Source organism: Syzygium oleosum, unplaced genomic scaffold (assembly GCF_021117445.2).
Source record: "Syzygium oleosum isolate NSW1041296 unplaced genomic scaffold, Sole_v2.1 Sole_v2.18, whole genome shotgun sequence".
NCBI lineage: Eukaryota > Viridiplantae > Streptophyta > Magnoliopsida > Myrtales > Myrtaceae > Syzygium > Syzygium oleosum.
In genome coordinates, this window is record NW_026607502.1 from 5,990,973 (window position 1) to 6,018,268 (window position 27,296).

At 39.0% G+C, this 27,296-nt stretch overlaps 3 protein-coding genes across 9 annotated transcripts; all 3 read left to right on the forward strand.

Annotated features, from left to right (window-relative positions):
- The first annotated feature begins 332 nt into the window (after positions 1-332).
- LOC115687259 (ferredoxin--NADP reductase, root isozyme, chloroplastic) lies at positions 333-4,546 on the forward strand. Its single transcript, XM_030612747.2, has 5 exons — positions 333-671; positions 957-1,013; positions 1,659-1,991; positions 2,454-2,673; positions 3,819-4,546. The coding sequence occupies exons 1-5, from the start codon at positions 648-650 to the stop codon at positions 4,316-4,318; spliced, it is 1,134 nt and encodes a 377-aa protein (XP_030468607.1). The 5' UTR covers positions 333-647; the 3' UTR covers positions 4,319-4,546.
- Positions 4,547-10,635: 6,089 nt separating this feature from the next.
- Positions 10,636-19,209, forward strand: LOC115687273 (probable ADP-ribosylation factor GTPase-activating protein AGD13). Of its 4 annotated transcripts, none has more exons than XM_056319765.1 (10): positions 10,636-10,825; positions 11,383-11,462; positions 13,692-13,773; positions 14,422-14,497; positions 16,503-16,666; positions 16,891-17,029; positions 17,343-17,459; positions 17,748-17,843; positions 18,477-18,758; positions 18,925-19,209. In XM_056319765.1, the coding sequence occupies exons 2-9, from the start codon at positions 11,423-11,425 to the stop codon at positions 18,756-18,758; spliced, it is 996 nt and encodes a 331-aa protein (XP_056175740.1). In that variant the 5' UTR covers positions 10,636-10,825; positions 11,383-11,422; the 3' UTR covers positions 18,925-19,209. The 4 variants fall into 4 exon arrangements, with proteins under 4 accessions (XP_056175740.1, XP_030468640.2, XP_056175741.1 ...); XM_030612780.2 differs by having other exon boundaries at positions 18,976-19,209; XM_056319766.1 differs by having other exon boundaries at positions 18,979-19,209.
- A 2,487-nt stretch (positions 19,210-21,696) lies between these two features.
- On the forward strand, positions 21,697-27,012 carry LOC115687264 (pentatricopeptide repeat-containing protein At5g64320, mitochondrial). Of its 4 annotated transcripts, none has more exons than XM_056319665.1 (5): positions 21,697-22,052; positions 22,293-24,579; positions 25,593-25,707; positions 25,829-26,088; positions 26,650-27,012. In XM_056319665.1, the coding sequence occupies exons 2-3, from the start codon at positions 22,441-22,443 to the stop codon at positions 25,602-25,604; spliced, it is 2,151 nt and encodes a 716-aa protein (XP_056175640.1). In that variant the 5' UTR covers positions 21,697-22,052; positions 22,293-22,440; the 3' UTR covers positions 25,605-25,707; positions 25,829-26,088; positions 26,650-27,012. The 4 variants fall into 4 exon arrangements, with proteins under 4 accessions (XP_056175640.1, XP_056175639.1, XP_056175641.1 ...); XM_056319664.1 differs by having other exon boundaries at positions 25,829-26,063; XM_056319666.1 differs by having other exon boundaries at positions 25,829-25,932.
- Positions 27,013-27,296: the final 284 nt, after the last annotated feature.

Sequence of the window (27,296 nt, forward strand, 5' to 3'; positions counted from 1 at the left end):
AAAGTAAGTGCCTAACTAACTTTATCTTATATAGGTTTCTAAATTGGCTAGATTTGTATGGAGGGATGATAAGCCACCTCTATATACATAGATTATAGGGACGATCCAATTAAGAAAAAATTGATGGATGTTAGGTTTTTTGTTATTTTATAATATTAAAAATTTGGACGAAAAGTGAGTTGGGTAGATTTGGGACAAAAGTAAAAATTTGAGGTTTTTTATAAGACAAAAAAAAGTTTGGGATAAAAGGTAAAGTTGAGGATTTTTTAGGGAATTGGGCCCTAATAAAAATATAAGCGTGCTTATTATAATAATCAAGAAATGAGGTACATAGATTTGTGTTTGGGGCCATCTGAAGGAAGCACGGACTCAGCAGCAACAGGGTTTGGAGAGTCAAATGAGACAGTGGGGTTCTTGAGGAGCCAGAATCAAGAACCCAAGTTGTCTCTTGCCCCTCTCCAAAGGATCACTGTCCGGTCTGTTACTTAAACGAGTTAAAACTCGTTCTTGATTTTCGCCTGACCCCCGTGTTCTTTGCCAACTCGTAGCTCCTTGCATACCCCCACCACCCCCCCCCCCCCCCCATACAATCCTTGCAGTTTGATTGTATCTGGCCGCTGTCGATTCCGCTGCTCTGGATCCATCCAATGGCTCACACGGCTGTATCTCAGGTGGGTACATCGATCTTGATCGGTCTTTTTTTGGTTTTGCCGTTCGGGGGTCGAGAGGAAAAGTGAGGGAAAGGTTCTTGAAAACGAATGTGGGACTGGACTTGAGAATGACCCAGATGGCGGATTCTATCTGATTAGCACAAATTCGCTCGCTTCTGTAACGTTTTCTTGGCTTCCATGGAGTGCGACTTTGTTCTTTGCCTTTTCTCCATTCTTTGATTCTTTTAAGTCTTTTTTGTGTTTTTGGGTTTGTGGGAAACTGATCGGTGAAGTGAATTTTTACAGGTTTCTGTTGCTGTTCCTGTTGGTAGCGATTCATCTATCAGAAGATCGGTGTTTAAGGTAGCTGTTCTTTTGTCCCTTTTTTTTTAGGAGTCTGTGCTCTCTCTGCTTTTATTGCTTCCGCCAGTAAAATGAATGCATTCCATGCACTATGCTTTTGGTTAGATTGTCAATAATGCGAGATAAGGGAAAAAGTCAACTTCTTTTGAAACTCTTGTCCCCAAGGAGGGTAGAAATTCTCCATTGTGTTGCACTCCTCAGTTGCGTCACCGTGGAAAAGTTTCAAACTTGAGAATATATACAATGCTGAAAAAATGGAGTCTAGAATGCTGGACTTGATCCAAATGCAAATTGAGCAGCAACCAATGAAGAATTTTAATACAGAGATTACCAGATGGCCATATGGCATTCTCTTTGGTTCATTTATGAGCAAGGTGAAACATAGGGCATCCATTCTGTTGCTTTTTGCTTCTAAGAATAGTGACAGACGCCTATATATGATGAAGTATATATGAGTCACTTCAGAGTTTTGACTGTGAGTTATTCTTTTCCTTTCTAGGTTTATGTCCCACTGGTTACTGAACAACTCGAAAATTTTGTTATGAAATTCTTGTTTCTATACTAAAGTTTGTAGCAGTACTCTGTTCTGCCCAGTGTGTGAATTTTATTACTCTGTTAAGCTAACTAGTTTTTAATGAATTGTAGGCACATACTCTCAGTTTCTGTGGTACATTACGGGCACCTGTATTGACATTGGACTTGAGTACCAAGAATGCAAGATCCAAACAGGGGTACACAATATGCATGTCGGTGCAGCAAGCAAATGCACCAAAAGTTGCTGTCTCTCCATTGCAACTTGAGGATGCCAAAGAGCCTCCATTAAATACATTCAAGCCAAAGGGACCTTATACGGCAACCATTGTTTCTGTTGAGAGGCTTGTAGCCCCAAAATCACCTGGTGAGGTTTGTCATGTTGTTATTGATCATGGCGGCAACGTCCCCTACTGGGAAGGACAGAGCTATGGTGTAATTCCTCCTGTAAGTTACTAGTCATGAAGCCGTAATCCTTTTCCTTTCCACTTTGGCTTTCTAGTTTGTGTTGTGATTAGTTGAATGTGTAAGAGCGGCATGAGTTACTGATGATTCGAGCAAAAGCAAGAAGACCTTTTAATTTCCCTTGTCAAGTTCCCTTGATAAGGATTAATTAGTTTTGGAAGAGACCTTGAATTAAGATACTTCATGTATGTCAATTATTTATGCCAATTCACTACAGGAATGTTTTCTTTCTCTCTCTTGACATGAATTCTGGCAATGTATGTGAATCCAAGTGACTTACTGTACTCTCAATATTTGCGATGCTTGTCTGTGTCATTTGATTTGTTTCAACTTGAGCAGCTGCTCCAAATTTTATAAACGTGCTTTGTTTGATGAATTTTTTTTATTAAACCATCAACTCGGTGCTGAGTAGTCTTTAATCATCGTCATCGTGTGGCATTGCAGGGTGAAAATCCGAAGAAACCAGGGAGCCCTCACAACGTTCGTCTTTACTCGATTGCATCTACCAGGTATGGTGACTCTTTCGATGGTAGAACAGCCAGCTTGTGTGTTCGCCGAGCTCTCTATTTTGATCCCGAGACAGGGAAGGAGGATCCTTCTAAAAGTGGAGTGTGCAGCAACTTTCTTTGCAATTCAAAGCCTGGAGATAAAGTTCAAATCACAGGTATAGCTGACTATTTTTCCTGGTTTGTGCATCTCGAGTGCCCTCTTTGAATTAAATGTCTAATGATCACTAAATGAAGGGTTGAATACAAATTCTTATTCCCGTTAATTGGCGAAGAATTGGTAGTTGGAAGAAATTATCCTGATGCCATTGCAGTTTGTGCATGTTTATGTACGGCTGAATAGGATAACAATCATAACTGCTTCTATTTTCACCTTCTGTCTTTAATGAAGCCTGGGATGCTGGCTTTCCACCTGTTTGGCAATTTATATGTGCATTTCTTCATCAATAACATGAAAGTGCCTAAAGAATGCTCCACTGCTGACTAAGGTCAGAACCAAAATTGACATGCAATTCTCATTGAGAGTTGTGTTTTAACTGTTGATTGTATTGGGACTTTCAGATTGATGAAGGGCTCCTTCAGATTGGTGCTAGAATCAATCTACCATTTCTGCTTGAGCTTGGATGGTAAACCAAAAAAAATAAAATTGTTATAGATACTTATAAAATGATTCAATCAGACTTGTGAGTGGTTTGCGAAAGTATTAGCAAATATGGGCTCAATTAAAAGTGTTTCTTTAGTATGAGAGCTGTTGGTCTTGGACCCTAGTTTGCGTGAATGTGAAACCGAATGCGGCACAATCTGCCACTGAGTAACACTTGTCTGTTGAAATCCTCAGTAATGCACTCTGGAAGACCGCAAGTATGAGACAGAGGACAGATATTGATGTTTTGCATTTTCAGAAGCCCAATATAGTTCATCACTCTCAAAATATTACCTTTCCTTTCTTTTTATGTGAAGTATTGTACTCAAAGTAATATACTATGGAAAATATGTTGCTCAAACTTTTTGAAATATTACTGACAGCCTAGCTACAATTGCCTGCTCAAAGATGTTTTAAGATCGTATTTAAATTGAGACAGTACTCTCTGTTTGCCCAATTTGATAGACAAAGATAGTTCAAACAAAATTTCTTTATGGTCCAAATTATGCCTACCTTGTGTTTGCTAAGTTAAGTTCCTGGGTTTCTTTTGGTAGTCAATTTTCTGTATATCTTGTTTATGCCAGGCCTAGTAGGAGCTCAACTATCATGCATGTCTGATACTGAAAGAGAGCTTGACTTTGATAATTGTATCTTTTGCAGGTCCTTCTGGGAAGATCATGCTTTTGCCTGAAGACGACCCAAACGCCACTCACATAATGATCGCGACCGGTACCGGCATCGCCCCATTCCGAGGCTACCTTCGGCGCATGTTCATGGAATCTGTCCCCACGTACAAGTTTGGGGGCCTTGCCTGGCTCTTTCTTGGCGTGGCCAACTCAGACAGCCTGCTCTATGACGACGAGTTCTCCAAGTACCTCCGAGATTACCCGGACAACTTCCGGTATGACACAGCGCTGAGCAGGGAGCAGAAGAATAAGAAGGGGGGCAAGATGTATGTCCAGGACAAGATCGAGGAGTACAGCGACGAAATCTTCAAGCTCCTGGACGGAGGGGCTCACATCTACTTCTGTGGGCTGAAGGGAATGATGCCGGGTATCCAGGAGACCCTGAAGAGAGTCGCGGAGGAGAGGGGCATGAGCTGGGAAGAGAAGCTGTCGCAGCTCAAGAAGAACAAGCAGTGGCATGTCGAAGTCTACTAGAACTGGAGTCTCTGCTCTTGCGTAACGGTTAAATTCAGCTGCGTCAGTTCTGTTGATCACTGGTTAGTGGTGTCATCTACCATCTGTTACCTGATTGATTAGGATTTGATTAAGAGAACCAGGTATTCAGAGACAGATCTGTATCGCCGAATAATAAACCCAAATTATCACTGTCATTCCCATTATTGCCAGAAGTTAGGAGGCCTTATTTGCTGTCTGGTAAGTTAATTTTTTTTTTCCAAAATTTCTCCTTCCAAACTATAATTGAGGGTTCATGTCTACTTGATGGTGCTTTGCCCAAACTGTGCTTGTTTTCTTGATATTTTGTATGAACTAGGAGGAAGAAATGAGGTTTGAATGTTAGTTTTGGTCTTAGAGATTTATCAAACTTCGCTCAACTCTATCGCCTAGAAAGGTTATTCTTCTGTGGGAATGCTTCAGCACCAGGTCTATAAGCAAGTCGGATCAGAAGTTGTGAGCCCAGATACAAGTAATCGGATAATTAACGGGTCGTATCGTCTCCCTAGGGCGGCTCCGAGGGATCGCATAACTGCCCGGAACGGTGTCGATGTTGTGCTTCGAGCCCTCCTAAGAACCTTTCAAGTTTTCAGTCACGTGTCTTCGAGCCACGGATCGGTGTTGAGGTTTGAGTTTTAATCAACTCGACCACTCATTGGGGTTACGGGCCGGGCATGTGTCGCGACATATTGCCATAGACAAATATGAATACGTGTATAGGGATTGTTGAGAGATGAAATAGATTGTGATTTAGAGCCAATCTCTTAGCATTTTTCTTTCTGATTTCTAATTTTGAGATGGTCATCCTTCGCAAGGAACTTCCTAGCTTGGGGAGAGAAATGAAATTTCATTTGCCGCCCAATGGTATTAGGCAGGTAGGTAGCAGCTCATGCATAAAAATGGGACTTCGTCTAAACATCATTAAATCTGAGGTTGTAATGTATTAACCTAACCAAGGCAAAATGCTATATTAATCTAGAAGCTAAATGATACATTGAGATCATACTATAGTTTATCATAAATATGAAACTCCCGCCCATGCTTCGCGTAGATTTTATCTTCATTTTTAAGAATTTTTTTTGAATTACTTGGAACTCATTGTAGCACCTCGAATTTTGCTAAGAGAGGCCACCATCTAACAGCACCTCGGTCCGTAGGATCTTCCCAAATCCTAGATTCGAGTAATTTACGTGGTGAATAGGATGATAAGTTTATATAGTCATATTAAAGTTGTTGCCAATCAATTTAGGTAAACTTAGGTTGGTTGGACACATAGAAGCCTGTGCGGTGACGAGAAATTGAACTAATTAGGTGCATGTGTGCAGGAACTGGTCAAACAAAAATTAAGATCGCAAGTACGAGGGTTCGATTACGCATAGAACATATTAGCACCTCTCGACACTTTTTCGACACAGCCCTATTTTTGGTTATGTCCTAAAGTATACATCAATTAATTTTCCAAGCATGCATGGTGTTTTGTTCTACAATTTCAAATGTCACCAAAACACTTAACTTGTCATTGATATTGATTATTAACGAGGTTGTTTTCTCATGTGTAGTGGCATTGCTCTATTCATTCAGATACAAAATTCAATGTGATTTGAGAAAGTGACGTGACACGGCAAACGACAAGGCGAGCTTCAAATACAAATATAATGAGAAAATGAAATGACATCACGCATTCAGAATCCAAACACAGATGGACGAAAAAAAAAAAAACATGATATGGCAATGGCATGACAAATTCGACATTCGAACATAATAAGAAGAAATGGCATGTTATGGTTACGATACCACAAATGCGAAATTCAAACATAACGAGAGAAAACGAACTGGCAAATTTGAAAGAGAAAATTATCTAAAAAGTCCTAAACCTTTTATATTTATGTCAATTCAGTCTTAAACCGTTTTTTTGGTTAATTTGGTCTTAAACCTTTTGCAATTGTACTAATTCAATCCATTCGGCCATTTTTAGCGGGCCGGCGCTGATGTGGACGCCGGCCGGCTGATGTGGCAATATTTTAATAAATTTTTTTAGTTTTTTTCAAATTTTATTTTATTTTTATTTTTTTCTCTTTTTTTTTCCCCCTATCTTTTTCCCCGGTTGCCAGTCCGGCAACCGGCGAGAGGCTGAGGCCGGCGAGGTCAAGCTCGCCCAGTGATGGCGAGCTCAACCTCACCCTGGTCATGGCGAGGTCAACCTCGCCCGGCGACGGCGAGGCTCACCCTCTCCAGTGCCTGCAAGGTGGAACTCGCCAAAAACGATATTCAATCGACTCTTAGACTCCGTTTATTTCACCAAAAATGATTTATTCGAAAAATATTTTCCTAAATACGATTGTTTATTTCTCTTGAAATTATTAGTTAATGGCAAATATTTTCATTCTAAATAATTATTTATGTCTAAACATTTTCGTGAATGATCAAAATATTTTTCATTCATTTATTTTTGTAAAGGATATAAGCGATTACCTTTAGAAATATGTTTTCCAAATCATTCGTTTTTCGCGAAACGAACGAATCCTTAATACAATTTCATTTATGCTATTAAAAAGGCCCGTGAAAAGTCAATTTGTAGAGTCCAATGTGCAAGAAACTAGGAGCAGAATCATATTTATGTTTTTTGCGATCAAAATATTAGTTCGGGGTAAATTTATCATAAATGTATTAGTTCGGAATCTTCGGCGGTCAAAAAATTAATTTGGGACAAATTTATCACGAGCGTATCAATTTGATGTTTTTCGTAATATTAATCCAAAATAAAATGAGACAAAATTTCCTATCGGAGTGTAAAAAATCCGGGCTCGTGAAGCCCATCTGGAAAGAGCCAAGCCCAATAAGGATCCACAGTGCCCCGAGCCCTCTCCACTGCCAACGGAAACTGAGAAAGCACCGAGGCTTGACCCCCCCCAATTCATTTCAATTAATTCAATCAACCCCTAAACCCTTTCACTGACAAGTGATATCGAGTCCTGAACCTTTCAATTTATTTAATCAATTCATCACTCCTCGTTACGAAAACGCAATTTTAAGTGCTAAACTTATGTCGAAAAGTGCGGTTTAAAGATGCCCTTTAGGCGATCTTTGAGTGTCATGAGTGCAAATCTCAGATGCTATTTATGGAAAAGGTCCCGATTGCATTTTTTGAAAAAGGTTTTATGACTTGATCGAAGCAATTCAAAGATTATGGACTTGGTTGCATTTTGCAAACGAGGTTTTAAGACTTCCAATGCGTCTCTCCCAAATCAGCTGGCGGATTCAAACGTGGAGCCCAACACGTGTGGAAGGAAAAGCAGCGGGTCCATAGAACCTCCCTTTAGCGACCACTCAAAGACTAATCTTTTCAACATGTATGCTTTTCCCCATCGCACATTTGTGGGGGAGTGGACCTGTAATCTGGTCCTGTTGCTTATAATACCATCGTTGAAGAAGCATGTTATTGAGTGCTATGCTAAATCATTTCCATAAGACTATTTCCCAACAAGTGATCTTGGCACATCAATGACATGACCGATTCCACAAGGATTAACAAGCATGCCTTGCCCTCGGGGATTACATTAGCCATGTCGGGCTGGGTTGAAAATGGTCCGACCTAAATTGACCCATTTTTACGTGTAATGCAATTTTAGCGACCTATATCCGATTTGAGCTATTCACAACTCATACCTGACTCGACTCAAGCTCTCAAGCTTAGCAATTTTTCTTCTTAAATTGTTGCTTATGAAGAACGGACAACTCGGTGAATAAGCTTGCCCAGTTGGGTGAGGGATATTGTGTATGGGCCATAACGGACTCGATCCAAACTTGACTCGCACCCATCCCAACACAGAATAACCCATATTCTTCTTCTTCTTCATCGTCGTCGTCATCACTACCATCATCTCGCGTTGTTCTTCATCTTTGTCTCACCTTCACCCCCAAAGCCCCCTACAAGATTCTCTCCTCCTCGCCACCAATGTCCAGTGTCACTGCCCTCCTCAATTGAGTACTCTAAAATCTTGAGCATATACATATCCGTGAATAATAGAAATATTTTTCATTCATTCATCTTTTTAAATGATACAAACGAAATTTTTTAAAATAATATTATTCAAATCAATCATTTTTCACGAAACAAACGAAGCTGGAATTTGAGTAGATATGCCTTTGTTAGGTAGTGCGTACTACGTAGTTTTGGACTTATAAAGTGATGTGAAGTTTTCCGTTTTTCGGGGGTTTTATAATTTCAACCTTTGAAGAAGTTTTTTGATGAGAAAAATAAATTAAGCTGGAGAATTAAAATGGAGATGCTTCCTTTTTAACATACAGCATAGATAATTTAAGATATTTTGGGAAATTGAAAAGTGACCTTGGGTTAATTGTATAGTCGAATATGGAATTACAGAACGCCTTAAGAAGATGCTACAATATTCATCTGTCATCGTGCATTTATGTGACAACCGGCACAATTTTCTCTATCTAGAAAAGACCAAATTCGAACATTATCTCCGTCCAAAATTACCAAATCAGTCTTAAAATTCCCAATCATGGAAATTACAATCACCACAAAACAAGTTATTCAGGTGCAATAATTAAAGGAATCGTGTCTTTTTATCGGGAAATAGAAGTGGCAAAATGGGTCTAAAACCCATATATTAAGCCATATTTAATAGCGCAAGTCAATAAATGGGTTGCCTTTAGTTTTGAAAACAAGCTTGAGTGGGTCATAATGTGTTACTTAATAACTTGATGGTCCTTTAATAGTTTTAAATGGGTCATAAATGGATTACCAAACTATCTTGATTGAGTCATAAATAAGTTTTTAGATTTTTTAATTTTGTGATTTTTTAAATAATTTTTATTTGATTTTCTTTTTTGTTCTACGAAATCCAACGAGGGTCGTCGGCCGGCACTAGGCGAGTGCCGTGAATTTCTTAAAAAAATTCGAATTTTTTAATAATATTTTTTTCTTTTTTTTTTCCTTATTTCTCCGCCGCAACCGGTCGTCGGACTGTTGTCGGTCGAACGCTAGAGGAAGAAGGAAATTTGGCCGGATTTCTAAAAAGTAAGGAAAAGAAAGAAAATGTAAAATATAAAAAAAATCAATTTTAAAAAAAATTATAAAATTTGTCCACTAGATTTGTATTTCATGCAAGTGTTTTAGCAATATAATATTTTTTAAAAATTCATAAAAATAAGTTTTCTTAAATTGAGTTAAATATAAAAGCATTTTAGCAATATTGATTGGGTCGAGAAATTTACATTATTCATAAATGTGTTAATGGGTCAATTTTGGTCGAACCATTTATGACTCGACTTATTTGTTTGATAGGTCTATCGAGAAAGTGATCAGTCGTCACATCATCTTAAGAGAAATGGAGAGAGATCGAGGCGAACCGCGCTCCTATAGTGCGAGACAAGATATAGATCTACATATCAGACCTCCTTTATTCTTTGACCAAATCGAAATGTTAATGAATCGATTGACCGGCGACCAAATAATAAGAACATAATTTCGCTGAACCGAAAAATTCAAGGACCGCAGCCGATCAGAGATCGAGCCGTTGGAAGATCGATTCCGTATCGAAAGTCAGTCTGAACACCACCTCGACAACTTTCAAAAAAAAAGTTCTGAACTTACATTTGTTCCAGGTTCCAGGTTCCTAGGCAGATTGGTCAAAGGATGAAATCATTCGTGTGAAGAAGAAGGCCAACGAAGCATCATCACAGAAAACGGTTGGTTTTGGTTGAGCGACTTTGGGGAACGGGGGAGATGGAACCCCTGTCCTTGTCAGCAATGTGAACATGCACGCAGCCCATGAAAGTGCCAAGTACATCCTCAAAGAATATCCCTTCATATATATATATATATATATAAATGTTTGACTTCGAGTAAATAAATAGTTCCGACCTCACAAAATCCTTTTACCCATCTCACCAGATAAAAAAGATACGAATCATCATTAAACGAAATGTCCAGATATAGACTTATCTGCATCGCCCGTTACATTACTTGACAGCTTTACCTAATATGAACAATCAATCATATGCGAGAGATGCTTAGGCACAGGCACGGACATAATTCATAACATGTTAAGATTGTTGTGTTGCTGTCTCTGCGGTGCATTCCTTACGTGTGATATGGTCGCTCCCAAACGTAACATTTATAAGTTTTATTTGAGTAATGTTCTCGATCCTTAAAAAGTATATAAAATTATAAAAAAAAAATTAGTTCATCATCTGTAAATTTATACAACTACGTATGTATGTATTATAATATTTCGATTCAACGCAGGCTTTGTTTCTCTCACCACCCCCATCCCCATCCCATCGTGCGAAATTCCGTCCTGCGTTGTTTCTCTCTCCTCTCTCGCTCTCCGATCCTCCTGTGTTCTGTTCATCATTTCCTTGTACATAGTCATCCCTCTGCGATTCTTCTTCTTCTTCTTCTTCTTCTTCTTTGAGGATTCGGAGGTTTGAAGCTTTTGCGCGTTCGGTTCGATTCCGCAGGTGGGTGTCGCTGTTCCGACCATTTTGCCCCCGCGCTTCCCCTTCGCTGTGGTCCTAAAGATTGAATGGTCTTGTCGGAATCCATGATGTCAACCCATGTTCCCTGAAGCGATTTTTCTCGGTTCCGCTCGCATGGTTTGACCCGATTGCTGCATGCCTTGTGATCGGGGCCGCTGTGAAAGATGATTTGCTGCATGTTCCATTCCCCACCCTCTTTGTTCGTTCGCTGTGGAAGATGGGCTGCGTGAAAGGAGATGATTTGATGCACCGTTTCTTGATATTTGGTCGTCCCGAATGCTTGTTGCGTGCCCACATTATTAGGATGATCGCTCATCCCTCTCTGGGATTTCGTCTCTTGAATTGGTCCCATCTTTCTTTGCGCGGTTCTCGACTTCTTTTTTTTGGTTTGGATTTTGGGCTTATCAGTTGATTTGGCAGCTCGACCATGCCAGATTTTTCTCCAGTTAGTGCCTTTTGCGTGCTGTTCAAATGTGAACTGAAAGTTTTGCTAAACCATGCCGTTGTTTTTCGTTGTTTTCTTGCAACATGTGGTGAAGATAGAATTTTGTTGGATGGTTGCCAGTCCCTCGTTGAAGGATGAGTAGCCGTGCGTATGAACTTGGCAGACCCGCCTCAGGTACTCACAGTACATCACAGTGTCTCTTTTTTATACGGCTTCTGCCTTGATTTCTAGATGAGCAGACTTCTGAACATGATCAGAGATTGTGGGTATTTCATATGTTTTTAAGTTTGTCATAGGATTTATCATGTACCATATGGGGAAGATGTTCAAGGATACTCCAAATTGCTCGTGGATAATCCCATATATAATGATATTGTGTTCGGATCATGATATGGCAATGAATTTAGAACAGAAAATTTTGGCTACTAAGATAGATTTGAAAACCCATCGGATGCACAGAAGTTACTGAAATTGTTTTTGTTGTAAGCACATTAAAATTCTATGGTGGTTGAAGAGCCTATTTGGAGCTGCTTCTGCTACTAATAAAATTCATTCACGTTTTTCTGGCCTTAGCTGGTCCAGCTTGGGAAACTCGTCTACAGGTTCTCCCGTTATGGTTATGAAGAATAGTCTAGCACAGAGCCTCCAGGGTACAGCAGAACATCATAAATGCAAATTATTTAGTGGCAAAAGATGGACTTAATTCAGTGTTTGATAAACTCGATCTGGTCCTAATCGATAAAGAATCTGTACTTTTTTTCTCTTGATTTTCTTTCAATTGGGTAAGATCATATAGCTAGCCTTTTCTTTTTCTTCTTTCTTATCAGTTTCCTTCTGCAAATAGGCTTCTTTCTAAAGAGTGTCCTTCATTAAATTTTTGGAGCTGTAACTTTGTTCAATAAGCAATTTTCGGATGTACTTGAATTGGCAATCATGCACTTGTGGCATATTTATTTTCTTGAGAGGTTGACAATTCAAAGGGTACTTTTTGTCATTGTTTGGAAGGGTATGGCAGAACAAGACAGTTGAGTCAGTTTTCTGAGTAGAATTGATGGTCACCTTATGGAACAATCATTTGACAATGATTAGATAAAGATGGAAGTATTTTTGGGATCAATTGCTTGTCATGGTGAGAGAAGTTGGAAGAATGTATCTTTGGCTTGGCAATTACTGTGGAACCAACCCTATCAAAAGTCAGATCCCTGAATTGCTAAAAGTAAAAGCATCGTGGTACCAACCGAACCATTGGAATAGTATGCATCATTAGATTCTCAGCCAAGTCCAAGATGAGGAGTTCGAGTTCTTTTGCAGGGTACTGGTAAAGCCTTATCTTTCCAATTTGACATCCGAGTGGGTGTGAATCTTATTTCAACATGGTGTAATTGGGAGCTGTCTTTATTTAATCCCTACTAGGAATTAAGCATATTCTTAGGAAAGCATGGGGATCAGATAAACTCAATATTCTGTGTCTTTTGCTGCTTTTCATTTGGGGGACTGCCATGGGAGGTTTGGGGGGGGGGGGGGGGGGGGTGTGGAGGGTCTGATTCCTGTATTAGCTAATTTGAATAATAAAGAGAGTTTTAGCAAGTTACACTTTTCTGTGCATAAAGGAAAGCATAGTTTCTACTTAGCCCCACTGCTTTTTGAATAAAAAAGATCAAGTTTTGAGCGTGGGCTATATTGGGTTATGGTATAGTCAGCAGTGGGAGATGTGGGGGCAAGGCAGGAAAGTTATTTTGAGTAAGAGGGAGCTTGTTTGACCATCTTTTGATTTTTGGTTAGTAATGACAGGGACGAATGGAAAGGCTTTTGGTTGAAAGAAATTTTTTATCATTGCAGTGGGGGCTAGATGGTTTGAAAGTTTATGCTTTTGGTGCTAGAAAAATATTTTGATGTACAGAAATGCTTTGAGTAGATTCCTTTCATGTAGGTATATTCTATTTTTGATCCTTTTTGTAATTGGTTGGCATCTCTTGGTGTCCTTTACTGATTTTTACTTTTATTTATGGAAGAAACTCATTGTTGCCAATATTTCATTCCCCTTTTCAAGCTCTTTCTCCGTCTCCATTTCCTGAGCTTGGGAAGGAAGGGATTAGAGGACCCTTTGATAATTTGGTTAGATGTTCATGAGGGATGATACCTCAAAAAGTCAAACTAGCTGTCCTTATGCAAAAAGTTTCTAAAGTCACTTTACATGTTATTTATATCATCATAATCTTGCTTCTTTCCTTGCTATTTCGGTTTTCCAATTATTGAGAAGGAAAAAAAAACTAGAATTGCAACTTTTACGTGAATGCCATGATTTTTTCTTTTCTATATCCCTTCTGTTTGGAAGCTAGTAGCTTTTGATATCACATGGTGACCTGGCAAAATTTATTAGATGATATTTTTGCCCTCATTCAGGCAAGAGAATAATAAAGGATCTATTAAATCAGAGTGATAACCGCTTTTGTGCTGATTGCAGTGCTCCTGATCCTAAATGGGCGTAAGTTTTCGGACTTCATCTTTTCTATGCTTATGTTTAATATACTTTGATTTCACCTTGTCCTAGTAATGAACTTTGATACGCTTTTTAATTAGATAAGCTTACTGCAAATACTAGAGATGAATCTGTAGTTGTGACAATCATCTACTTGTTCTTTGAAAGTCATCTTTTCTGAGTGCCTATTGTTAATTTAGTTGCTGGATTAATTTCAGAAGTTGAAGCTAGTGTCGTGTAGATTTTGAGAGACAAATAACGTCACGTACAGATTTATCCATAATGTGCCTTATGAGTATGTAATATAGTTTGATAATGTGAAAATTGTAAATCAGTCTTTGGAGGCCACGGTGATTTGGGTTTGAGAGTCAAATACATAGCTTAAGCATCACATTATCACAAAAAAGGGGTGGAATTGGAGTCCTGCTTAATCAGTGTACATACAAATTGGAATCAGATTTACTTAGTGTGGGCTGACCACTTCAGCGGTACTTCATTGTGCTAGTGAGAGGAGGTAAGCTTACAACCAGAGAGGAGAATCGTATGAGATCATTGCCCCATGGCATGTTGGAAACTTTCAATACATGGAATATGCTATGTGCCACAATATATTGTCTTAGGACTGTTAAGAAAACTTTGACTTTGAATCTGCAGGTCGGCAAATATTGGAGTTTTCATATGTTTAAAATGTTGTGGAGTGCACAGAAGTTTGGGAACTCACATCTCAAAGGTATATTGTCCTAGTTATGTGCTCCTTAATGGTACATAACCAGTTTTACATGTTTTGACATCTTATGTTGCTGTATCTTATGGTAAAAAAAATTAATCCAATGTCATAATCTGATTAAGCTCTTGGGGAAAATCGTATAAGATGGTATTGTACCATAGACCAAGAGTTTAAATCCTACACTCCCTTTTGGTGTCATTCTATCCGGTTGATGTGGTCATTTCTGTAGTTGGGTTTCAAGTATGAGGCCTATCTTACATGTCAGGTGGAGTGCTAATAAGTATGCCGGGATACATTGTAGGTCTATTTCCTGTTAAGTTAAGCTTTTAGAAGCTTTTAGATAAGTTAAAAGCTGTCTCCGGTTTCTACAATTTTTCTTTTTGTACCAACGACGCTTGTGAGAAAATATAGTTCCTATCTTCTCTTCCTTGCTAGAATGATGTAGAGTTGGTAATTGCACAAAAGAGATGCTTCAGTTGATAATCTTTTGGAGATGACAAAACAGATTTTATGTGACAGAGTCCCTACTGGGGCATGGTAAAGGTGTGTCAAAGGATAAGGGGGCACTTCAGAGAATGTTAGCCAGCATAACATGGGATGCAATATTCAAATGGGAGTATGAGAGAAACAATCATGTAAATATGGAGCACAATCTTTTTGCTAGTAAAATTTATGAAGTGTCAAGGTAGCAAGTTAGCAGATGCAAAGCCTCATACAATAGTCTCTAGAGATTAGTCGACCTTTGAAATCACTGAAACAGGATTACGTAGATAGGTTATGCCATATGTCCGAGCAATGTCGAATAAAGCCAACAGTGTGAGAGAGAGAAGGTTCATTTGTGGTTGGACATTTTTGCTAACTAATTTTGTAAGAGCACGATGTACTAAAAAAGTGGATACAGAGCATGATTTGCAGGTTTACAACCTTATTAATGTGGTCAACTGGTTGGGCTTTGTTGCACACTAATCTAGCTACTTAAGAGTCTGATGTGGTCTGTGGTGTGGATCAAATTGCACAAGATCATCCTATTCAAGTGTGAAAGATTTGTAAAAACAGTACTTTTCTTGTTATACATTTAGTGGCGTATTGGCAAGTTGCAACATATTTCAGGAGAGCAAAAGACTGATTCTACTATAGATATGGTGAATAATGGGCTTTTGACGGCCTTAAGAAATGCATTCTGATTAGAAGCAATATGCATTTGGTTGAAGTTCATAAAACAGTCGACTCATGATTTCAGAGTGTTTTAAAATGAGAGGGTCACTTTTTCATCTAGAAAGCTTCACATCTCATGTTGCATTTCCCATTATTGTTATTGTGACATTGCATTATTATTTTTATAAATGATTATAAATTAGAAAAAATAGAGATATCTACAAAAGAGCATCTGTAATATTGAGATAAATTAACTAAAGAAGGGCCAAGCTCGCGAGAGCATTTTCGGCTTTTATCTAAAGTGAGTGACTGATAATGGAATGCAAAATGAAAATTATGAAACCTGGGATGCATGTAATTATATTTATACCGTTGTAGTTTTCTCCAATCAAGGGAAGATTAGGGAACTTCCTTGTATTTAATCTCATTGTCCCTCTGAAATCACTTATATGCTATTAGGAAATCCTTTCACTTCACAGATGGAATCACCAAATTTTTTGATGTCATACTACAGATGCAGGTTTGGATCTATTGGCTAATTATATTGATGAAAGTTCTTTGATTTTTTGCTTGTTGGCTTCACTTTTGCTAATTTGGATTCTTGTCTTCAAATACTAATAGAAGACTGCCTTATAAGTTGTTTTGCAATTAGCCTTTAGACAATATTTTTTTGCAAGTAATCTCACAGAATCTTTTGCACAATCTAAGTGCCGTTATTTCAAAAAGTTATAACATATATATTTGTAATCATAGGATTTTTGGAAAATATATGTTCCCCTTCACTTGGTGTCATTTTATAGGAGCACAAAGTTACTAGACACAATTAGCCACGACTTTATTCGTTTTGTTTCAGGTTTTGTCTGTGACACTGGATGATTGGTCTGATGATGAGATTGATTCCATGATTGAAGTCGGAGGGAATTCTTCTGCAAATGCAATTTATGAGGCATTTATCCCTGAAGGAGTTAAAAAGCCTGGACCTGATACTAGTCATGAGGAACGCATGAGATTTATCAGGTTATAACTTGCTCAAAGTTCAAGTCTGTCGCACCCTCTGTATGTAACCGACCTATTGTATTCATTATGACCATCTGTGTATCAAATTTTTTTTTCAACTGTACACACTTTTTCACTTCTCGTGGTAAGAAGTGTTTCTTGCATGCTACTTGGAAGTTGATGCTGGTTAGGACTAGTTTTGACTTTTCCTAAGATTAACTGTATGATTTTACCTTTGGACGTAGATCTAAGTATGAGCTTCAAGAATTTTTGAAGCCTAGCTTACGAATTGCTTCAAGGCCATCGGAAAGGAGCACTCTTCAATCAAGTTTTTCTCGGAAGATTATGGATAGCTTCAGAAGTTCAAATTCATCAAAGAATTCCGTAAGTGGTTAAGCTGTATTACCCTTCTTATTTTCTTAGGTTTTCTGAACTCCGGCATCTATAGGTAGAAACTTGAGTGAAAATATGCAAGGAGACCATACATAGAATTCTACTTTTGGTTGCTCTGATTTGTTTGATGCATTTGTTTATGTGGGGCTCAACTAAATTTTTCTACATTGCGCCACTTTCCATAATTGCTGATCTATTTATTGATTTGCTAAATCATCTGTAAGCAAATGGTTCTTTTATTGGTATTTGGTGCCTCATTTGGTAATGGCAGTTGGTTGTTGCTGTGATGCAAATTGTTTTACAGGAAGGCATGGTAGAGTTTATTGGTTTATTGAAGGTGAAAGTAATGAAGGGTACAAATTTAGCCATCAGAGATATGCTATCAAGTGATCCTTATGTTGTCTTGAATCTTGGGCATCAGGTTAGTTGTTGTCTCTGTTTTGACTTATATCACAATAGTTCATGCCTCGAATATCCTTATCCTGTGTGAATTACATACTGCAATAGATCATTTGTTAATCATCTATTTAAATGATGGTTCGAGCAAGTGCCAAATCTTAATTGCATGTGGTCGTGGCAGATACCTTTGTTTTACTGCTTGTTAGGTTTTGGTACTTGTGTGTGCATCATTGTGTAATCCTGTTCTGCTTTTGAGTTAAGTTTCTTTTATGGCATGTGGTTATTGACAACGTGTGAATTCTGTTATCAGACAGCTCAAACTAATGTAATCAAGAGCAACTTAAATCCAGTTTGGAATCAGGAACTCATGCTCTCTGTTCCTCAGGAATTTGGGCCTCTGAAGTTGGTAAGTTTTCTTTTAACCTCATTCCCTCTTGGTGATACAACAACCATGAAGCAATTCCTCGAGAAGAGCAGTCTAGTTGGTTATCCCAATACCTTCAGAATATTACGTTTTACTTCCATTAAACACCTGACTTGTTGAAACTTCTTGGGTCTATCACTTTCTTTGGTTCGTCATCTTTATCACATTTTAATTTGGTTTCTGAATGACATTTACTGATGATATGGCTAGACTGAATTCTTTCAGAATTATCCTTCTATTTGGTTCTTCTGCTTGTCATGACAGTTACATCTATTGTGGGTTTTAGTATGATCCCTGCAGTTTAAGCTTTATTTTTAAGGGAATGCATTCTATTTATCTTATTTATCATCTGATACATGTTTGTAAATCTCTGGATCACTGAGGGCTAAATCCTATTTTTGAACACAATACATGTTGCTATAAATTTCTTGGAATTGCGACTCTGGATACATCTCGCACAATGGTTTTGCTTGAATCACACAAATTACTTTGATATATGCTATTTTCTTTGCAAATCATGTTCAAGTATTTTTTCCACAAGCATTTTTGTTAGAATTTCCACAGAAAATTTTCATCTACTGTGCCTTACTAAGAATTATCTCCATACTTCTGCAGCGGGTATTTGATCATGACACGTTTTCAGCTGATGACATCATGGGGGAGGCAGAGGTAGATCTCCAACCTATGATAACATCTGCGATGGCGTTTGGAGATGCTGGAATGTTCGGAGACATGCAGATTGGAAAGTGGCTTAAATCTCATGACAATGCCCTCGTAAAGGACAGCACAGTCAACATAGTCGATGGGAAAGTGAAGCAGGAGGTCTCGCTTAAGCTTCAGAATGTCGAATCTGGAGAGATAGAGCTAGAATTAGAATGGATGCCCCTCGACCAATAGGTATACTTGAATGATTATTTTTCCTCATCATTCGAAATAAAACTTTGCCGGTACTAATTTATTGTATTGAGTGGTTCTACATGCTCGTGATACATTTTTTGCTTAATTGCTTCATTTAAATTCTGAAGTTCTCCTTTGTAATTTGAGTTTGGCTTCTCCTGTTCAGATTTTAGGTTGGTCAAATGGGGGATGCCTGACTAATTTACTTTTGTTACAGAAGTTTTGAGTTTGGCTTCTCGTGTTTAGATTTTAGGTTGGTCAAATGGGGGATGCCTGACTAATTTACTTTTGTAACAGAAGTTTGGATTAAGAAGATTCTAAGTAAGAAAATTTAAGGTTTGTAGACCAGTCTTCCGCTTATATTTGTCTTCTTGATGTAACACATGAACCGTTTTGTCTCCCAATTCCATGCACCTTTTAACTTAAGCTGAATAATCTGCTCTTATTCTAATATTGCACAGTTTCTAGCAAATAAGATGCGAAGCTGATAACATGAGCACAAAAAATCAACTATAGCGAATGCATTCGACGCGTTTGAGAGGCCTTCATGAAAATCAGCCCTTCCTTGCAAGGGAGGTCGAGATTGGTGAGTGAAAGGAAATTGAAATTTGTCAGAGATGTTCTGAGATTTGTTCTCTGTTGTTTCTGGATATCAAGAAAGTCATTTCTAGCAGCATCAAATGACATTGTTCAAGTAATGGATGAATCATTTCCTCTGTTGGGACTTGGTCAAGGACAAAAGGAAAACAAAAAGGAAACTAAAGACAACTCTATCTAATGCAATTAGAGATTGAAGAGACCTAGGCTTGTTTACTATCTGTAAGCCAAAGAGTATGAGGAGCTTACATGACCGCGAATTAGGCATTGCTCACTTCAAATACAAACAACCGTGGACGCAGAAGATCTTTCTATAGTGTTGCAGAAGTCAATTGTCATGCGCCGGTTTTCGAACCGGCCAGAGAATACATGAACTCCCGCATCTTATTTTGTACTTCATCGGTCCCGTCATTAAGATTTTGTACTGGATCCGATGTCTCTCGTGTTTGTGTAGGATCCGATGTATCTCGTGTTTGTGCGCGCGCGTGTTTTCATTATGCTTGCCGTTAGCTTTTTCATGCCTATTGGGGCGTTAGAATGAATTAGATTCAGCCATTGATTCTTCGAGCTCCATAAGCTTCATCTGCCCAATACTTCGACCACAACCTCGAAACCTCATCAGATATTAAAGTCTGCTCCAGGTCTCATTGTGATCAACCTGGCAACGGTCGGTAAGGTTGGTCTCGGTAAGTTTGGTAATTGTCGAGGTTGGTCTCGGGGTTCCGATCGATTAGTACCAAAAGCATACCTCATTTCTCACTCAATGACGACTTGCACACCTCTACTTTTGAAAATAGAACCTAATGCATACATGGGGAAAAGTGCCAAAAAAGTCTTAAACCTTTTGCATTAGTGCCAATTTAGTCCTAAACCTTTTTTTGGTGCCAATTGAGTCCTAAACCTTTTGCATTGGTGCCAATTTAGTCCTAAACCTTTTTTGGTGCCAATTAAGTCCTAAACTTCGGGCGAGGCCCCCTCGCGGCCTCGGCCTCCGGCCGGCGCCGGACCGGCGATCGGCCGAAGGAAGGAGGAAGACAACCAAAAAAAAAGTGAAAAAAAAAAGGAAAAAAATAAAAATTCAAAAAATATTAAAAAATATTAAAGTTGTCACGTCGGCACCGGTGACGGCCGCCGCCGGCCAGCGTCCACGTAGGCAAATTCCGGTCTAAATTGGCGGAAGGACTAAATTGGCACAAAAACAAAAGGTTTAGGACTGAATTGGCACCAATTTAAAAGGTTTAGGACTTAATTGGCACCAAAAAAGGTTTAGGACTAAATTGGCACCAATGCAAAAGGTTTAGGACTGAATTGGCACCAAAAAAGGTTTAGGACTAAATTGGCACTAATGCAAAAGGTTTAGGACTTTTTGGCACTTTTCCCTGCATACATGAGTTTTACTACTTTGTGTCTTCACATTAATTATCTTTACGTCCCTATTTAAGAAAACGCCGTTTCTTTCTACAATGCCAATTCCCAAATCCAAAATTTCGCAGCGATATTCAAAACACACGCAACCAACTCATAACCAAATCGCCCAGATGAGCTTGCAAAGAGGGACAATTTCGTCTTTGAGTTCTGGAGACTATTTGAGTTCTTCATGGTTTTCAAATCTTCTGAGCGTAAGAGAAAGCCTGCCATTTCAAAATGAAAGTGCTCATGCCAAAAACGAACAAATTGGCACCAACCATTTCGAGCCCCTTTCCTTTCCAATAATGAAAGGATCCTTTGCGTTGCGCCTTCATCTAATTACCTTCTTATGCCTAAGGAATATGGAGCTTCTTAGACATGGAACGGAGATCAATCGAGTGCCCAAAGAGTCTCGCATGCTTCGTTATTAAATCATCTCGGAAAAATCAGTGACATGGCACTTGATCTAGAAAAAGAACTCATAGATAGAAATTGAGGTATTCGATAGAAAAAAAATAATTTAAATTGAAAAACGACTTCAAAGTTCGAGCCCGTGTTATTAAGCTTGATTTCTGTTTCTAAAGAGATTTGTCGCTTTTTTTTTCGCTTTTATTTCAAGAAAATTCGCTTTTTCTAACGTGGCACCTCGTCGATGCCACGTCATCCGCTTATGTCAAGAATGGGTTGACGAAAGCGCCACGTTGGATTTCGATATTCCACGTCAGCAAAATTGATTGGGTGATAAATAATTACACAAAATTCGTGATATTTTAGATATTTAGAATTACAATTTAATTGCACTACTCTCCTCTGTCAGTCACTGACCGCACCCAAAGGGGCACGCCGACGCTAGTCTTGCACTCTCTTATTCCCGGCCCGATTTTCGCCGCCGCCGTCGCCGCCGCCACCGCCGCCCACGGCGGTCGCGCACCATCTCAGCGAGTGGCGCCTCCTGCCCTTCCTCGTCGAGACAACGCGGCCGGTTCATCGAGCCTCCTCTTCAAGTCGTCGTCGTCGTCCCGCCGATGACGACGCAGGCGGTCGAGTTTCATCGCCGGCGCGTCTTCTGCTCTCGTGCGAACTCCACGTCCGTCGTCTCATGGCGATGATGCCGGCGTCGGAATCCTCGTCGGAGTCTCGTCGGAACCAGAAGCATCTCCTCTCTCATCGGTCTCTTGTCTCCGTCGGTGGAGCTCTCTAATCTTTAAGATTTTTGCAATTCTTCTGTTGAATCAACCGACGAAGATGCTTAGGATGACTGTCGGCATATGATGTTTATGGGATATCGAGGTTCGGAAACAACTCAAACTGTCGTTTCCGTTTCGTGTCTGATACAATCTGTATTCGTGTTTACTTTCGTGATTCCTTCGATTCGTCTGTAAGACATGTGTGGGTTTTGAGGGTGACTTGTCTCGCTTAATGTGCAATTTTGAATCCAGATGTTCATTCTAGTACAACTAGGTGTGACGGTCTGATATCTGCATTTTTCTAATGATCACTCATTATATGCTCGTTCGATTAACCTTTCAGATGATCACTGGGCCGGCAGAGGGGCAGCATCTTCTAGAAATAATTCGTGTCGGCATTCGCTCGAATGATATTTGCGAGGAAAAAGTATGAGCCACAGGCATTCGGTTTAATGCAATCTATGTATCGTTGGCTCTGACCTCCAACAGTAATGTTCAGGAGTTTTAGACTCCCTCCATCCGGGGGCAAGCTTGTTTGGTCCTTATTTGAGCCTGTTTGTTGTTCACTTTGTATGGCGGCATCGGAGAAAGTAAATGTGGTTGGGACTCTTCTCGGCATGAATGAGTCAGGTACAGAGAAGGAGACGGAGTGGGAGAGGTTACTTAAACCTTTTGATTTGGAAGAACTACGAAAATCACTTACGGGGATTTCACCATATCAGCTTTGCAAATTGCTCGTGCTTCCGATTGATGTGCCGATGTCGATGGAGTTAGTCGAGCGGGCAGGTGCACAGAAGAACTATTCCCACACATTTGATGTATACTGTATCTTGATTGATAAGTTGGGTGCGGCAAAAGAGTTTAAGATTATTGATAGACTGTTGTTGCAAATGAAAGAAGAACAGATTGCTTTTAGAGAGTCCCTTTTTCTAATGATTATGAAACACTATGGAAGAGCTAGTTTGCCTGGACAAGCCACACGGTTGCTCTTGGATATGAGAAGTGTCTATTTTTGTGAACCAACATTTAGGTCGTATAATGTTGTTTTGGACATACTAGTAGCTGCTAACTGTCCAAATGTCGCACCCAATGTATATTATGACATGTTGAGTAAAGGTGTTTCTCCTACTGTTTATACTTTTTTTGTGGTGATGAGGGCCCTTTGTATTATTAATGAGGTGGATTCGGCATGTTCTCTATTGAGAGACATGACAAGACATGGCTGTGCGCCTAGTTCGTCAGTGTACCAAATTCTTATTCATGCACTTTCCAAGAGAAAAAGAGTTGATGATGCGTTGAAATTACTGGATGAGATGTTCCTTATGGGTTGCAGACCTGATGTTCAGACCTTTAATGACATTTTAGGCGGTCTGTGTAAGCTCAACCGGATTCATGAGGCAGCTAAATTGTTTGACCGCATGCTTCTTCGTGGGTTTACCCCTGATGGTTTTACTTATGGGGTTTTCATTCATGCTCTATGCAAAGTGGGAAAAGTTGATGAAGCGAGGGCTTTGTGGGACAAAATGCCCAGTTCAGATGTTGTGCTTTTTAATACCATGTTGAGTGGATTTGTGATGAACGGACGATTCGATGAAGCTAAGTCTCTGTTCTGTTGCCTTTTGGATAGTCCCTACAAGCCAGATGTCTTTTCATACAACATACTAACCTACGGACTTTGTCAGAAGGGGCATTTGCACTCTGCACGGGATTTGGTGAATGAGATGGAAGATAATGGTTGTAAGCCAAATGTTATCACATACACAATGTTGATTGATGCACTCTGCAAACTGGGTTACCTAAATGAAGCTAATTGTCTTCTGACTGAGATGACAGGGAAGGGAATCAACCTGAATGTAGTGGGATACAATTGCCTCATATGCGCTCTATGTAAGGAAAGAAGAATTGCTGAAGCCCTGACAATGTACGATGAAATGACAGACAAAGGATGTAAGCCTGACATATATACATTCAATTCTTTAATACATGGACTAACCAAGGATGATAAGGTGGAACAGGCCTTGGGATTGTACCATGACATGTTATTAGGAGGAGTGGCTGCTAATACGGTTACCTATAATATATTGACGCATGCCTTCTTAAAGAGGCAAGAGATTCAAGAAGCTCTTAAGCTTGTAAATGAAATGATATTTAGAGGGTGTCCTCTTGATAATATCACTTATAATGGCCTGATTAAGGCACTCTGTCAAGCTGGTGCTGTTGATAAAGCATTGGGATTATTTGAAGAAATGACCAGAAAAGGACTTCGTCCCAATAACATATCTTGCAATATTTTGATTAATGGCCTCGGTCGAACTGGAAGAGTACAAGAAGCACTTGAGTTCTTAAGGGATATGGTACACCGAGGTTTGACACCTGACATTGTTACATATAACAGTCTCCTGAATGGCCTATGCAGGGAAGGCCGCATGCGTGAGGCTTTAAATCTGTTTGACAGGCTAAAACTTGAAGGAATTTGCCCAGATGTTATTACATATAACACTTTGATCAGTTGGCAGTGCAAGGAGGGGTTGTTTGAGGATGCATGTTTACTCCTACGAGGTGGATTAGAGAGTGGATTTTTGCCCAATCATTGTACTTGGCAAATTTTAGTCTGCAATTGTATAAGCCAGGTATGCCTGTGAAGCTTAATAGCCGGTATATACTGAAATTGTGCATTTGAGATTTGGGATTATGGTGATGTTATGTCTCATTGTCTCCCATTAGAAACAAATTGAATGATTGATGAGATGAATTCTTGGTCATGATTCTAGTGGAAGTATGCGAGAACTTATAGGATGTTTAGTTTTTTAACTGGTAGGTCTATGCCCTGTTTCCTTGGGAAAGGATTGTCTTACATTTAGCATCGCATTGTTAGGATCTTTCATAGGAAAGCGGACCTCTGTATTAGCTACGACTTTGTAGATTATTCTGTTAGTTATCTCTGATACTCTGTTCTAACAGTTGATGCATGCTATATTGCTCATTCTCGTTGACGGAATCTTCCCTGCTTCTCCCTATTCTATCATATTCTTTTGCTAACAATGAGTGAGGTTTCTAGGGCTCTTCAAGGACCGGACTCATTGGGTGTAAAGTTTAAATGTGTAGGGTAAATAATTATTTTTTGTATGCTCCCAAAGCTTGAGATTTTGATGGATAGTGAAGTTTGTCCTAAGTTCAATCAATAGAGCTCTGTAGGAAAATAGTCTGAAATCTGTTTAAGCAGCACACAATGTCTAGTCAACGAAGATGGTCATATTAAGAGGTATTCAAAGCAGCCAAGTTCATGAGATATATAGGAGGACACTCTGGTCTATGATTTACTGTAGAAGAGCTAATAGTAATTGAGACATTAAAGCAGCAAGTAAAATTGAATTGGAGGAGTCTGAAAACCATGATGTTTTGAAACCTTCTCCTGCTCATACCATGTTTACTGAACCATTTCATGTTAACTTTATGCAGAAACCTAGCTGTTACCGATCCTGCACTATATGACCAAAATTAACAAACTATTGGCTTTAATTCTATGTTTCTTGAATTTGATAACTTCTTGTCCTTTTAATGAATTTTATCTTCATACTTTTGATCACGGCTTTAAGCCCTGTTGTCCATGCTTGACTAACTTGCGGTAATCCATGTTTTGCAGATTGATTCGTAAGCAATTCCTAAAATTTGGACAAATTTTGGAATTCTGATCATGAGGGCTATATAAAATTCATCATGTAGATACTGAGGGCTAATTATGTGAAGGCTTTTTATTGGTACATATACTTTTTCTCACTTCCATTGTATTGTTTCATGCCATTAAGCAGATGCAGCCAATGCATAGCACTTTTTGACTTTGGCAGTGACGATGTATATAATATCACCTCTTTCATGTAGGTCATTCATTGAGCTTGAAGAATCCTTGAAAGTAGCACTTTTCTATGAAGTGTTTCTTGAAGAGCTCTGAATAGTTCAGAGGTTTCAAATTCATACATGAATAGGTAAGTCCTTGGCACCAAATGCAAAAGGTGCTAGCTTATGTAGTAATGCTTGAATCAGATGATTGAGTGCATTGGCAAAGATGCATCAGAAAATTAGTCATTGGAGCTTCTACTCTTTGAATTTTTTCATGGTATCTCTACTGCACAAACATGTTGGTATGGTCCAGACGCAATTCTTTCTTTTTGTTGTGATTGTCTACCTCAAGCAAGGATTTCTCATTATCAGTTTTAGATGTGCTGCCTCCCCTTGAGTTGTTAATTCAATAGTCGCTGCTGCTTGTAGTTATTATGTTAAAAAATTACTTGTGGAGCCGTTGGTACACGGAACAAGGATGCCTAGGTGCATACCTCCCTATCTTTTCCTTTTTTTAGTTATAGAAAACCTTGTGGGGAGGATTGTTTGATAAACTTGCATTGTTTGAGGAGATAAGTGAAAACTAGTTCCAACTCTTATCAAAGTGAATTTAGCATCTATGATGTGATTGGTTCTATTCTCCCCCACTCCTTCCTGAAAAGACATATCTGCTTTTGGTGTATCTGTTGCAAATCATTCTGTTTACTCAGAATTTCACTTTCGTTTTTACCTTGATACAGATATACATTTGTTGTCTTGTTTATTCAAAAAACTATTAAGGGATATGTCATCATAGAATGGACAAATTGTTTTCCCCTTGGTATTTTTACGTGATTCACAAACATTCATGCTGCTGATTTCAGGAAAACGGTGCTCTGTCATCAGCAATCTCGACAAGCATTCCGAGCTTTTGTACAATATTTGCTAACTTAAAAGGTAAATTGGCATCTATCAGCCCATCAATCAGGCATGTACTCTATTGGAAGCACTAAAGATTGAAAAGAGTGCCACAAGCTCTATCAGCTGTTCGTCTGATTCTAGTGAACATGGAGGATAAGTTAGCTTGTTAGTTAAGGATGCATCAGCTCACGCCTGAGATTGTTTACATGGGTTCATAGACACTAGGGCTTGTGCTAGTACCATACCTCTTTTTCTGTACACTCCCTTGATAACTAATAGGCAAAAATGCCCTCAAGTTTTCAAGTTGGTAAAGTTTTTTACCTTTACCTGTATTCCAGTCCCCCTAAATTAACAAGAAGACAAAAGAATCTCATATTTAATATCATTCATGCAAGACTGATGGTGGACTTTACATTCTTTTCCATTTTCAGTTTCATTTGTTGACTCTAAAAATGTCAAACCTTTGAAGCTGCTGGATTCTAATTCCTGTGTTATTTTATTCTTATACCTCATCTTTGTCTTGTTGTTTGTCTCTATTTGTCCCAAAACAAACCATCACAAGATTTTACTTTCGATTGAAAAGGGTCCACAGCGCTTCAATAGTAAGAAG